The sequence below is a fragment of the Hermetia illucens genome, chromosome 1 (genome assembly GCF_905115235.1).
Source record: "Hermetia illucens chromosome 1, iHerIll2.2.curated.20191125, whole genome shotgun sequence".
In the NCBI taxonomy this organism is placed as follows: Eukaryota; Metazoa; Arthropoda; class Insecta; order Diptera; family Stratiomyidae; genus Hermetia; species Hermetia illucens.
In genome coordinates this window covers 124,584,287-124,598,387 of record NC_051849.1, presented here as the reverse complement: position 1 = coordinate 124,598,387, position 14,101 = coordinate 124,584,287, and the positions used below count along the sequence as shown (strand labels likewise).

General features: G+C 41.4%; 1 protein-coding gene across 1 annotated transcript in view; it reads left to right on the top strand.

Moving 5' to 3' along the window:
* Positions 1 to 2,352: 2,352 nt before the first annotated feature.
* Positions 2,353 to 14,101, top strand: part of LOC119652090 (androgen-induced gene 1 protein-like) — a 97,899-nt gene continuing 86,150 nt past the window's right edge. Inside the window, exon 1 of the mRNA XM_038056034.1 lies at positions 2,353 to 2,817. Within this exon, the coding sequence (XP_037911962.1) occupies positions 2,632 to 2,817 (186 nt within the window). The 5' untranslated portion in view covers positions 2,353 to 2,631. The remainder of the gene's footprint in view (positions 2,818 to 14,101) is intronic.

Below are 14,101 nucleotides of genomic sequence, written 5' to 3'. Positions count from 1 at the left end.
CCTCTGTTGACTGCGGTTATTGCGGCATCCATTTCCCTCTTATAGGTGTCGCGGAGGGTTGTGTTGTGGATGGCTTCAGTGTTCACTCTCACCTGATTGTCAGAGGGGATTCTAGGTGGTATTGTTATTCGAGCTCGGAGCACCATGCCAACGAGATAGTGATCCGAGTCTATATTGGCCCCCCTATATGTTCTGACATTCATCAAGGCTGAGAGGTGGCGGCGTTCGATCAACACGTGGTCAATTTGGTTGAAAGTGGCCCCGTCTGGAGAGGCCCACGTATGTTTGTGGACCGCTTTCCGCGCAAACCAGGTACTTGCAACAACCATTTCGTGTGACCCTGCTAATTGAATAGTCCGCAGTCCGTTATCATTTGTTTTTTCGTGTAAGCTATGGGAGCCAACGTATCGCCTGAATACGGGCTCCTTCCCTACTTGGCTGTTAAAATCCCCAAGTATGATTTTGATATCATATCTGGGACAGGCTTCGAGGGTTCGTTCTATTGCCTCGTAGAAGTATCCTTCTCCGACTCTGCAGTCTCCTCTGTAGGGGCGTGAACGTTTATGAGGCTTATATTTCTAAACTTGCCTCGCAAGCGCAGAGTGCATAGCCGTTCGCTTATATTTTCAAAGCCGATAACAGCAGGTTTCATTTTTTGGCTGACTAAGAAACCTACTCCGAGCACATGGTTTACTGGATGACCGCTATAATATATGGTGTAGTGGCTCTTCTCCAGGAAACCGGTCCCTGTCCATCGCATCTCTTGCAACGCTGTTATATCAACCCTATATTGGGACAGGGTATCGGCTAGCTGCTTATCAGCTTCATCTCTGTACAGGGAGCGCACGTTCCATGAGAAAATGCGCAAATCGTTGTTCCTTTGTCGTTGCCGGGTCCGTCGTTTTAAAATCCGTCCTATCCGAGGCTCCTGTTGTGGCTTCGTAACAAGTTGTTTTCCGTGTAGGGTTGTCAGCCCTACCCAACCCCCAACCTGGAGGACCAGTTGGTACAATTTGTCCCGTTTTTAGGGTCATTCGGACGAATAAATACGAGCTTTATTACGGACATCGACATAAATCCGGTACTATAACTTCCGAACGACTCCGAAAATCAAAAAATCACTCTGCCCATATATTTTACGCTATATCTAGATATAATTGATACGAAAAAGAAAATTCGATTCTGCGAATCCGTCACACGGGATGACCCCCTTAATCGAAAATAATGTAAAACTTGATATCGAATACTTACACAAACTTCATTTGGATAATATTAAAAAACTTGAAAAACTAACTTAATATTGTGCCGGTCGCATCTGATGTTGTAATTGACTTATTAACCTTGTCATTGGCTGTCATCCTTTTACTCCTGCTTTTACGAATTAAAACAACCTCAGTGAATTAGAAACAAACTTACTTTATTCTCACGCTGATCCTGTAAAAATACAATTTTAATCTGTGGGACACTGATTTTTAAGGAGGGAGGAGTTATCACATTTCCTATCACAGGTGACCTAGATCCAGGTTATCGCACTTTCTACCATAAGAAGGCAAACGCACGTTTCCCTCACGCCAGCAAGACGTGAGGACTGGTTAACGTTTATTGAACCCATGCATATTGAAATCGGCAAGTAGGTCTCATTTTTAAATTTGCCCATTTGACAGTTTTAACTTTTTCATGATTGTAATTGCACTATAAACATATAAATAGCTGTAATATACTCAGACTTGTCAAATTCAGCAGTTAATAAAGTTGCTAAGAACCAACCTGAATTTTTTTTAGTCAACCGACGGGAGATAAAGTTAACTTGCATATGTTTGCAAATGCTTACCATTAATCCTATCGAGTTCGGGTCTTTTGGACAAATCAGATGAAATTTACTTCGAAAATAGTAACGCTCTTGCCAACGTGTGGATGGCGATATTTGGTCCGCCAAACGTTTGTGGAGGTTTGGAGTTTGCGGCTAGTGGCAAACATATTGAACAGACATTATCGCCAGGAAACCCTCTATCCATACGTTTGAATATGCGATGGGTTTGTAATGTTTGGCAAACATGTAGATTCGGCATTAGGATTAACACCAAACCAAATTTGTTCTGCTGTAGATTCTAACACACCATTCATTGCCCTGCCAAATTAGATACGTATGATAGAAAACTAGATAGATGAACAGAAAGTTTTCTAATTGTTTTAGTTTTTCCTTTCGAAACCCTAAGAAATGGATGAATATCTGTTTCCAGCACTGGAAAAGGAAAAGCTTGACTTTATTGAGGAGAAATAGAAAGCTTTCGCTTGGAGTAACAGAGTGTGCGCGAACTTTCACATTATGTATATTCCTATACCCAATTCGAAAGAAAATCTGTAAAACACCTGAAAGGCGACTAAACAATTAGTTAAATCGAGCCTGATTTCTTTTTGTAAATAACTAAATAATATCCTTATTTTAGCTTTCCCGAGCGTAGTTAATGCACTAAAAGCGAAAATTTAAAATACGGAATAAAAATCGGAGTGAAAAATGTGCAGGATTTTTTCTTTCATCTATTCGTGAAGTGTTGGTTTGTTTATTCTTATTAGCAGATATAGCTAGCATAATGCTTTTTATACAAAAACGATAGGAGCACTATATGAAACATGGCGAAAGTCGAACTTTACAAACTACGATCTTTTGTTGTTACCATCCATTCAATTGGTTGCCTCGAATATATATTTGCAATCTATTATGACCATGTATACCTTAAAATTCCTGAGAATTTAAAACTTCCTATGGTGTCAAATGTTCTAGGAGGGAAAATGAGGTTTTTAACATATTGGTGCTTGGTAAGTGTAAAAAAGACTAATTTGTGTTTTCTTTTAATAGTTATAAGTGTACTTTAAGTGTGAACATGTATGTGGCTCAGTATTTGCACAATACTTATCGTAAGTTTCTGGAAGCAGATGCTTATATGTATATGTGTCCGATCCACATATTCTCCGTAAAGATATGAATATCGTGTGCATGTAAAATAAATAATTGTGATAGCCACAATTTCAATAGATTCGACCTCAAGTTACACTTTTTCGTTGAAAGATCAGTGATGCCACTTACAATGTAAATTTGGACTTACAAAAGGCTTATTATGGCACAGTTATTATAAAGATTGTGCTTTTTTCTTCATATACAATAAAATTTGAATGGGTGCATTCCCAAAATTAGCCAGGAATATAGTACCAACTCGAACGGGGTTCCTATCGAAATTCAATTAAATGCGTGTAGAAATCATATACCCGGTTCTTTTTAATAAGAACCGATAATACAACTTTCCAATTCTGTTCTGAACATTGCTTTTACATGAAATCCTACAAATTTTCTCTTCCGTATTTTCTATGTCCAGCACAGAATCATTCATGTCTCGGAGAAATCTTTTAATATCTGATTGTATTTCACAACATTCCGAATTTTCGTCACGTAAAACATAACTGCCGAATACCTCTGCAACAGCGGATATTGAACATCAATATCGCTCTGCTGATTCTTCTTAGCTTAGGTAGAATTCACTAGTCTGTTGCTTATTTTGCTGCACTTTTCTCTTCTAAAGATAAATGCGAATGGGAGAAATTGGGAGATTTTGGAGTTAAACACACTGTTTTCAACTAAACGATTACTTTATTTCTAAAATGTCATTTTTAAGAAAATCCTCGTTAACTAGCCGTCAGAATCGCCTAACATAATTCAATACATTCAATACCGGTAAACATTTAAGGAAAACCCTTCCCAATCATATCTGTTTTTAAGGTTTTGTGTAAAACAAAACCTTATTAAAATCGATTCAATGTCTGTCTGTCACACGCATTTTTCTCTAAAACGACTGAACCGATCCGAACGAAATTTGGTGGACAGATGGGAACTATGAAATCCCATGCATACAGTGAGTTGCATAAATTTAGGTGGAGTTTAAAGGGGGGCTCCCCATACATGCAAAGGGGGGATTCAAAAATTTTTTTCACCGGATATAGTCGTGTAGGGTATCAAATGAAAGGTCTCGATTTGTACTTTCCGAAACTGACATTAGTTTTGGCATAAATTGCAAAGTGCGTGAGTAAGAAGTCAAAATGTACGCATTTGAAGTGAGATAGGACTCGTTTTCGGAAACTACCCAACCTACAAATCCGAAAAAAATCGGAGTGGTGCGCCTAGATGAAATCTAGGCCTCAAAATATCAAAAAATATATCCCATTCCGATATATACTCAAAAAAACTTACTAATAGTATATTACTACTTTTTAGAAATTTACTGGAAAACCCCCCTTAGATTCATCCTAGGACTTCCGAATTTTGTACCAGCATAGGAGACAATATTTCGTATAATAATAATCGTTGGCGCAACAATCCATATTGGATCAGGGCCTTGAAGGGTGTTAGAGCACTTCATTCAAGACCGTAACGGTACACTAGGAGGCAATGTGGTCAGCATTGCGCTCGCCCGAGATTATTACCCTGATTTGACTCAGGTACCCATTCACAGCTGAGTCGACTGGTATCCGACGTCAAATCACGATGCAAATTCCACTGCCACCAGTGAGATTTGAACCGCGACCTTCCGTATGACAGCCTAGTGCTCTAACCACTGAGCTGTCCGGAAACACCATTTCGTATACATGTGCTAAATTTCATAAAAATCAGGCAATTAAGGCCAAAGTTATGGCAATTCAAACTTAGCAATTTCGCACGAGTTTACTGCTTCCAAAGCCATACAAATCAGATGCTGACGTCATAATTACCCGGAATCCCGGAATAATTGACATTCGCGTAAAATATTAAAGTCGCATTTATGAAGAATCTACTTATCTGCAGCCCTTTTTAAGATTTTGTGTAAAACCGGTATCTGCTCAAAAAATTTACTAATAGTATATTATCAACCTTTAGAAATTGACTAAAAAACTCCCCTTTAGTTCATCCTAAGTGTACTAAATTTTGCACCGACATAGAGGACAGCCTCGTGCATACACATGCCAAGTTTCATGAAAATCCAACTATTAGCGGGAAAGCTATAGCAGTTCAAATTTATCAATTTCGTGCTAATTAACAGCATTCTAAGCCATAGAAATAAGATGCTAACGTCATAATTAACGAGAATAATTGACATTCGAGTGAAATATTAAAATTCCATTCAAGAAGAATCCAATTCTCCCTAGCCCTTTTTAAGGTTTTGTGTAAAACAAAACCTTATTAGAATCGATTCGATGTCTGTCTGTCTGTCTGTCACAGCCGATTTATTCGGAAACGGCTGGACCGATTGTCACGAAAATTGGTAGGAGTATGTAATCTGCCGTCCCTTTTACATGCAGCAACTGACGCCATTTTGTGTTAAGTTTAAGGGGGTGCAAAATTTTTTTTTACAGAATGTAGCCACGTGGGGTATCAAATGAAAGGTCTCAATAAGTACTTTTCGAAACTGGTTCAATATTTGATATTGGGTGAAACATAGGGGAGTGAGGCCTCAAAATATGACCCCCAAAAAGTGTAACAGGTCTCGTTCTCAGAACCTATCCAACCGAAAAATCTGAAAAAAATCGCAGTGGTGCATCTCTACGAAATCTAGGCCTCAAAATATATCCGGTTCCGATATCTGCACAAATAAAGTTAACAATAGTATATTTCTACATTTTAGAAATTTACCCGGCACCCCCCTCATCTTCATCCCAGAAGTACATTTGGCATGCGTATAAAGAAGAACATAATGCACAATTTGGAGAAGTTTGAAGAAAATCCAACTATTATTAACAAAGTTATAGGGGGTAAAACTTTACAATTTTTTGCAAATTTCGTGCACTCTACAACCTGCATGACGTCATCATCATATATCAATTCGTCAATACCACCACGAATGAATTGGGTGGAAAGGGATTATTTTGTTTTAGTTTTTAAGTCATTTGTATGTGAATATCAATTATTCCAACGGGACGTGTGTGTATGTAGGTATATAATATATGCGTGCTAATGGACTTCGCGGGTAGTGCCTAATTCAGATAGATATAAGAAGTAAATCGGAAATATGGGTACAATCAATCTATATACATGCCTATATGTGTACAGTATTCGAAAATAGACAGTTTGTTTGTTTAGGGTGAACGTAACATCTACGGCTGTAGTTTTGTAGCTCTATACGGATAGAAAAATGTTAGTTGAAATTTCTTAGATAAGATGAACACAAAACCTTTATACCCGAAGCGCGAGCTTCCGGTATTCCGACTTGTTTATATTTGATGTTGGTTAAATTGTTGGCATTTGTTATTAATATTAAACTCAGAGTGTGAAGCGTGTGAAGTTGAGTATTTCAATACAGTACTTTCTATCAAATGATTTATTAAATTGCTTTCTAAAAAATAGAGGCCAATAGAATTTTTAACTATGTGACACGGAACTGTCAGGCTCATCGCTCCTCACATCTTCTTCTTTTTCTTCAGCCTTCAGTTCACAAGCGGGGTCGGCTCGTCGTGATCGGTTTCGTCATTTTATTTTATCAAATGCCTGATCAGGATCGCGAGACCTTCAAATCCCCATCCTGTGTATCATGCGACCATTGTTTTGGCCGGCTTTTTGGTTGCCTACCGTTGACTTCGATGTTCTGACTAATACTGGTTGTTGGATTCTCGTTAGCGTAAATTACGTGACCACACCATCGAAAACGCCTGTCTCGCAGTTTTTCCACGATCGGTGCAAACCCATATCGATTGCGGATATTCTCATTTCAGACGTGATCAAAACATGTCACGCCACCAGTGCATTGCAACGTCTTCGTCCCCATTACCGGAAGACGCCGTTCATTGTCCTTTATAGTCAACACTCAAACTATAGACGGGCGACATTGCAGTAAATTTTAGGTTTGGGACGTGCGCTGATACGTCGATCACAGAGAACACCAGTTGGGGAATGCCACTTCATCCAGGTGGCGTTAATGCTTGAAACAATTTCATTACGCAGTTCTCCATTGGCTGGTAGCATTGACTCGAGATATTTAAATCGCTCAGTTCTTTCAATGGCAGTAATCTGCCCCTCCAGATATTTAAATCACTGAGTTCTGGCAATGGCGGTAACCTGCCCAGAACTGAGCGATTTAAATATTTCGGGTCAATGCTATAAGCCAATGGAGAACTACGTTATGCTCCTCACATAGGGAAACACAAAACCTCTTATACCTGAAGCGTCAAGCTTCCGGTTTCCCGACTTGTTTTACTATCCTCTGATAATAGGCCGTTGGGATTAATTCAACTCTTGCACGTTGACAGTTAAGGGCAATATAGACTCACATGACTATCTCGTTGGCTCCGCTCTGACAACCAGGTGAGAGCGATTGCTGAAAACGTCATCAAACCAATTTTTTGTAATCCCTATGAAGAAGAAAAGAGTCGAATCTACTGGATCGATGACGACTGTAAGTAAGCAACGGGACGAAGATTGCTACATGACAGTCAATGCTGCAAAGAATGCGAGCACGCGCAGAGCTATCACAAATTCCGTCCAGCGGACAAGCCACTTCACTGACAGCAAACGGAGGCATGAGGGAACCCACAAGTCCGCTAGTTGGAAAAAGAGAGGGAGTAACCGTAAGAAGCTTAACCAACAAGTAAACAGGATGAAGCCACAAACATCTCTATGCTTATCTCAACGAGACAAAGTTTTATTTGAATATTTTGATGAACTGGCCAACAACAGAATATCGGTGAGATGTAAGCCCCTTCAATTAAAGACAACGGACAAATGCCTGATGATTGGCAATGAGGCATTATCTATCCCATACATAAACAAGTCGGAATACCGGAAGCTCGCGCTTCGGGTATAAAGGTTTTGTATTCATCTTATGTAAGAAACTTCAACGCACACTTTTCTATCCGTATATAGCTACAAATCCAACATATTCCTTCATCATTCATTCTTTTCCAAACTACAAGATATACGTACATATTACAGCCATAGATATTATCCTCACCCTAAACAAATATCTCCGAATACTGTACATATTCATGTACGTATATAATTGATGGTACCTATATTTCCGGCTTACTTCATGCGCCAAAGTATACATATGTACATATGTAGTACGCATATTGAATACGGCTGGTTTAATGTAAAAATATATCTACCTGAATTAGGCACTACCCGCAAACTTCATTAGCACGCATATACAATATACCTACATACCCAAATGCCTGTTTGGAGTAATTGATATTCATATAGGAATGACTAAAAAACTAAAACAAAATACTTCTTGGCGACCCCATTCATATGAACTTACTTCGTTGTGATATTGATGAATTGATATAGCATGATGACGTCATACACGTAGAATGCACGAAATTCACAAAAAATGGCGAAGTTTCACCCTTATAAATTTGGTTGGATTTTCTTCAAATTTGACCAAATTGTTATCCTTGACACCCATGGCAAATTTTGTACTACTACGATGGACATACGGGGTGTTGCCGGGTAAATTTCTAAAATGTGGGAATATACTATTATTAACTTTATTTGTGCAGATATCAGAACCGAATGTATTTTGAGGCTTAGATTTCGTAGAGATGCACCACTGTGATTTTTTTCAGACTTTTCGGTTGGATAGGTTCTGAGAACGAGACCTGTTACATTTTTTGATGGTAATATTTTGCGCCCTTACTCCCATATGTTTCACCCGATATTAAATATTTTGGAAAGTACTAATTGAGCCCTTTCATTTGATACCCCAAATAACCACATTTTATGAAAAAAAATGTTGCACCCTTCATTTATATGTATGGGGAGCCCCCTCTTAAACTTAACATAAAATGGCGCCAGTTGCTGCATGTAAAGTGAACAGCAGGTCACATACCCTTACTAATTTTCGTGACAATCGGTCTAGCCGTTTCCGAATAAATCGGGTGTGACAGGCAGACAGACAGACGGACAGATAGACATCGACTCAATTCTAATAAGGTTTTCTTTCACACAAAACCTGAAAAAAGATGTCACTCAGTGCAGCGATTACAGAGATACAATATTGTTCGTCCCTGGTATACCCGGAGTATCATCGGCCTATACCAAATAGACTTCACTCCACACAATCAGCAAGAGATCAAATTTTCTCTCTCGCGGCAGTCGAGTCGTTGGAAAACTATTTGAGTATGGCCATCAGTCCCACCATCTTTTCATCAACTTAAAGGCCGCTTATGATAACGTAGCCGAGGAGAATTTGATATTTCAACTAAATGGATAATAATGATCGTGACCAAAATGCGAAGGCAGATAAAAGGAGCGGGACCACTCCCGAAACCTTTTTCCATCAACGGCCTAAGACAAGGGTATCCGCTATCATGCATCCTTTTTAATCTGGCCTGCTGATGACAAAGGCACTATCCTCGTCAAGGCCACCTAACTATTTGCTCATGAAAGAACAAACTAAGATGTACAAATTACCTGCATCTAGCTCGATTAGGCGATGCAAGATGTTGCGCAGTACATAAATGAAAACAAGACGAAATACATGGTGGTAACCTCAGTGCTAAAAACGAGAAGAGCAGCAACATTGGAAACTGCCGGTAAACTAAAAACAATAAAGAGACTGGTAACCGGAAGCTCGGCGCTTTAGGTATGAACGATTTTGTTGATCTTTCATGTAACATTATTCGGGCACACGATGTTTTCATTTCACACATAGGTCGTAGTTTATATACCTTCAACGTATCCGATATTCAATTCGATGTAGTACTGACATTTCATATCTAAGGGAATGCCAATTTGATGAAAAACAAGCAACTTTGACCTACTGTTACTTTTTAAGAATAATAGGATTTGCCATAAACTTTCCAGTACCTACATTAATTTTATGGGTTTTGTTTTGGGTCGGGTAGTTGAATGCATTTACGCACACAGTGTTGGACTCCCGGGTCGGTACGTCGTCGGACTACCAACTAAACACCTTCCCATCTTCAGAGAACTAGCCTGGAACCATTTCTCACGTTAATTCGGCCTAGTCCCCGAACTCTCCCGCCTTGTGGAGCCTTAAAAAAATAGACTTTGACCAACGGGAGGGGAGAGGAGGAAGGGAACTGTCAGTTCTAAGAACCCCCTGCCATCCGGCTCCTCAACCGGTCGGGCTCTATCTCCTCAGCAACGAGAAGGACCTGAACGTAGTGGGCAGCACGGCTCCACCTGTCAGCACTCCTCAACATCTTTTCGACAATGTTGTCTGGAGAGACATCCCCTGTGTTTGAATAGGGCTGCTGACGAACCCCATCACACCTTCAACAAAAGAAAAAAGTGTGATGGGCATCGTCCTTTCCAATCTTGCGCACGTAAGACTGAAAACTTCCATGTCCACTTAAAAATTGGGCGACGAAATAATCAGTCTCGCCATGCTTCTTATTCAGCCACGCAGTTGCCGATGAGTCGCGCAGTCCATCTGCCTCTAGTTTCATTTTGCCAAGAGAGCTGCCACTCGTCTAGGGTGCATTGCTTTGGCTCATCTTCCTTGCGCTTATATATGGCTTGACGGTCCTTAGCAAGAAGGGCAAGGGAGATCACTCCGGCGATCACCATCACCGCCGGTTCAGAGACAGTGCGGTATGCAGACGCCACATGCAAAGCTCCGCGTCTCTGTACTTGTGCGAGGTGTTTACAGTATACCTCCTTGCCAAGAGCGTCAGTCAATACCTCTGCGCCACATAGCAGGACAGACTGCGTTGAACTCATCAGAAGACGTCACCTGCTAGACGTAGGACCCCCAATGTTTGCCATCAGCCTACTTAACACCGCAACTCCAGCCGCAGCCTTATTCGCTGCTGCTTTGATCTGCTCAAAAAAGCTCATCTTTGAGTCAAGAGTCAGCCCGAGGTACTTTACGGCTGGCTTTGATTCGATTTTCGACTCGCCGAACAATATGGGACGCAGGGTCGGAATTCTCTTTTTAGTCATGATGACTACTTTGGCTTTCTCCAGTGCAAGGTTGAAACCATGAGTAGTCATCCATCCGCTTAAATATCTTTCCATCTTACGGAATTAAAGGCGTTTCTGACGTCAAGCATTACGAGGAGCACCATCCATCGAGTTCGGCGGCTATGTCCCTCCGCTCGTCGAACTTGCATGACAGCATCAACAGTGGATCTCCCTGCTCTAAAACCAAACTGCCGGGAAGATAAATCTCCAGCAGCTCGTTTCGCTTCAGCGAGTCTACTTCTGATGATCTTTTCGAGCACTTTCCAAGCAGTGTCAAGCATTCATAGTGGGCGGTATGAAGACGGCAACTCGGAATCGCCTTTCCCTTTGCGGATCAGCGCAAGCAACGCCCCCTTTTAGATGTGTGCCCATAATCCAACATTGTAACATTCGGTTGGGACAGCCCGGATTCGTATCCTACGCACTACCCAACCAATTCTTATTTTTCTGCTGTTTAGAAGCTTCCTTGCGTATTGCTCTGCAACTTACACCACAGCGATTTTTTGGCCCGGGAGTTCGCAGAGGTCATATCACTGCGGGCATTGATTACCTCCGGACATTCGCGTTTGATGCGCTCTGCTACCTCGTTCTCTTCTGTGAGCCAATCAAGATCTTGGATTTCCACAGAACATATGGGTTCCAAGCTGGAAACCAAAGTTTTTTCTCCCAGAAGCCCCTTGACTGCTTCACAGAACGTAACTTTATTTATAGTCTTCGGGCCTAGTTCGACTGGGACTCCACCACTCTTCGTTTTACGAATGGAAAACACTTCTGCTCCGTTGTCTTCGGGTTTAATCTTGTAACGGATTTCACTAAGGATTTCCGCAAAAGTTTTGCCTTCGGTCGGCTTAATAAGCAGAGCTGGCAGTCTGGTGCTCCGTCCTTCATGTCCGCCTTAATTATAGGCAGAGGTTTTTCTGATGGCGCGACGTGTTGTTGTCTCTTGTTTCTCTTCAACTTTTTCTTTTGAGATCTGGAGAGTACCTGGGTGAAATCTCCTTCAGATGTCCATTCCTCCGTTCGTTTTTCCCCAGTTCGCTCTGCAAGGGACTGTCTGCGATCTGTTTGGCACCCGCAATGTTCTCGCCGGGAGGCGCGGTGGTTTCTGCTTCCTGCGGATTTTCTCTTACTCTCCATCTCCGCCTTTAACATGCAATCCTGTCCAGGAGCTTCTCCAGTTCCCTTAGCCCGTTTTTCACCCCTTTGCTAACGTTTTTCTGAAGGAACGTCGCAGATCAGATGTGCTTGACAACTGCCGCGCATTTCTTAATAAGCTTTTCCTCTTCAGCTTGCGCCAGAGTAATCGACAGTCCTCCTACTCGACTTATATTCGAAACCATTTCGTTATTTTCGGCAGTTTCCGCTGTGCCTCTTTCCGCAATTATAGCACTATGTGGTGTGGTCTGGGTTCCTGTCTCCTTTGCAGGTGCCGCATCATTTTGTGAGTCCTTCTCTCCATCTGCGCGTCCCGATGTCTCGTCCTTCGCTGGTCGCTGGGGCGAACGGCGCATTTTCGTGCTGCGAATAAACGCAGCCACCCTTCACTTTCACTATCTCCTCGTATCGCGTATCGTGTACAAGGGAGCGGGCCGCAATAGTCAGGAACGAGTATACCCTCGAGGACAAAGCCCCTGCCCCAGTCCTTGAGGCCTAACCTATGATTAGCTGATCCCGCAGCTCACAGCGCTCGCTCGGGGCAACGTGATCTACTAATACCAGTTCAATGCACATTACCAGGGTCCTGAAGGGGCTGGCTCCTGATGCACGCCACAAGTACCACCTTGGGAGAGCTAGGCTCACATCACCCCATCGACGTCGACAAGGATGGATATATTTGTACACTGGACAAGGAGTTGTCGACGGCTTCGGGGACTCCTAGTGTGTTCCGGCGTGTATGGGTCATTAGCAGTTCGCTCTTCACCGAGGAACTGTCTCGAGGCTATTACCTAGGACGCAGGTATTAAGCCAGCTAGGGGGTCGGTACTACTTGTTCGGGCAGCTCGGGGACACCACTCCCCGCATCGTAAGCGTTTAGGGTCGTTGACGAGCCCTGAGGGAAATTTTATGAATCTAGGGCGAACTTAAGGGGGGTTCGCAGTAATTTTTAAAAATATATTAATATACTATTTTTAACTTTATTTTAGCACATTTCGGCATGGAAGGTATTCCATATAGAGGGATAATTTTTTTTAGATTTTTCTAATGAATAGTTTCTAAGAATGGACCCTTATTTTAAGTGACCCTTACTCTACCGTTTCGCAATTAGCTTCAAAACTAAGACTCGATTTGGAAAGTTCCAATTGAGACCTTTCATTTGATATCCCATATGACTATATACGGTGAAAAAATTAACCCCCTTTTTCGCATATATGGGGACCCCCTTACGTTTTAGATAGAACGATATAACTCACTGCATGCGTGGGCGTTAACAGTTCCCACCGGTCCACTGAATTTGGTGTTAGTCGGTGTAACCGTTTCTGAGAAAAGTGAGTATGAGAGACACACACGCTGACAGTAACCAATTTTAATAAGGTTTTGTTTTCAAATCAGGGTAATAATCTCGGGCGAGCGCAATGCTGACCACATTGCCTCCTAGTGTACCGTTACGGTCTTGAATGAAGTGCTCTAACACACTTCAAGGCCCTGATCCAACATGGATTGTTGCGCCAACGATTATTATTATTATATTATTATTATTTGTTTTCAACAAAACTTTACAAATAGGAGAATACAATATGAAAATTGTTATCTAGGCTTAAAAAATCACAACCAATAACAGCTGTGATGACGAAATCGGCACACGGTTGCTGGCGGGCCTATTTCAACTTACAACAAGTCGGGAAACCGGAAGCTGGACGCTTCAGGTACGAAAGGTTTTGTGTATTTCCTGGTACGTAGCACGTAATATATCCATACATTATGCGGGAGTATCCACTTTCGGGTGATATTGACATTCATAGTCTTGAATTTTCAAAGAAGCAACAAATTTGAGGTATTATAACTTTGTTAGTAATAGTGCGATTTCCACCAAACTTGGTAAGATCATGCTCTATATTTTAGCCTATATCACTACAAAATTGCATGGTACTAGGATGAACTTAAAGGGGGTTTCTAATCAATTACAAAAAATTGTAGTAATATACTATTATTAACTTT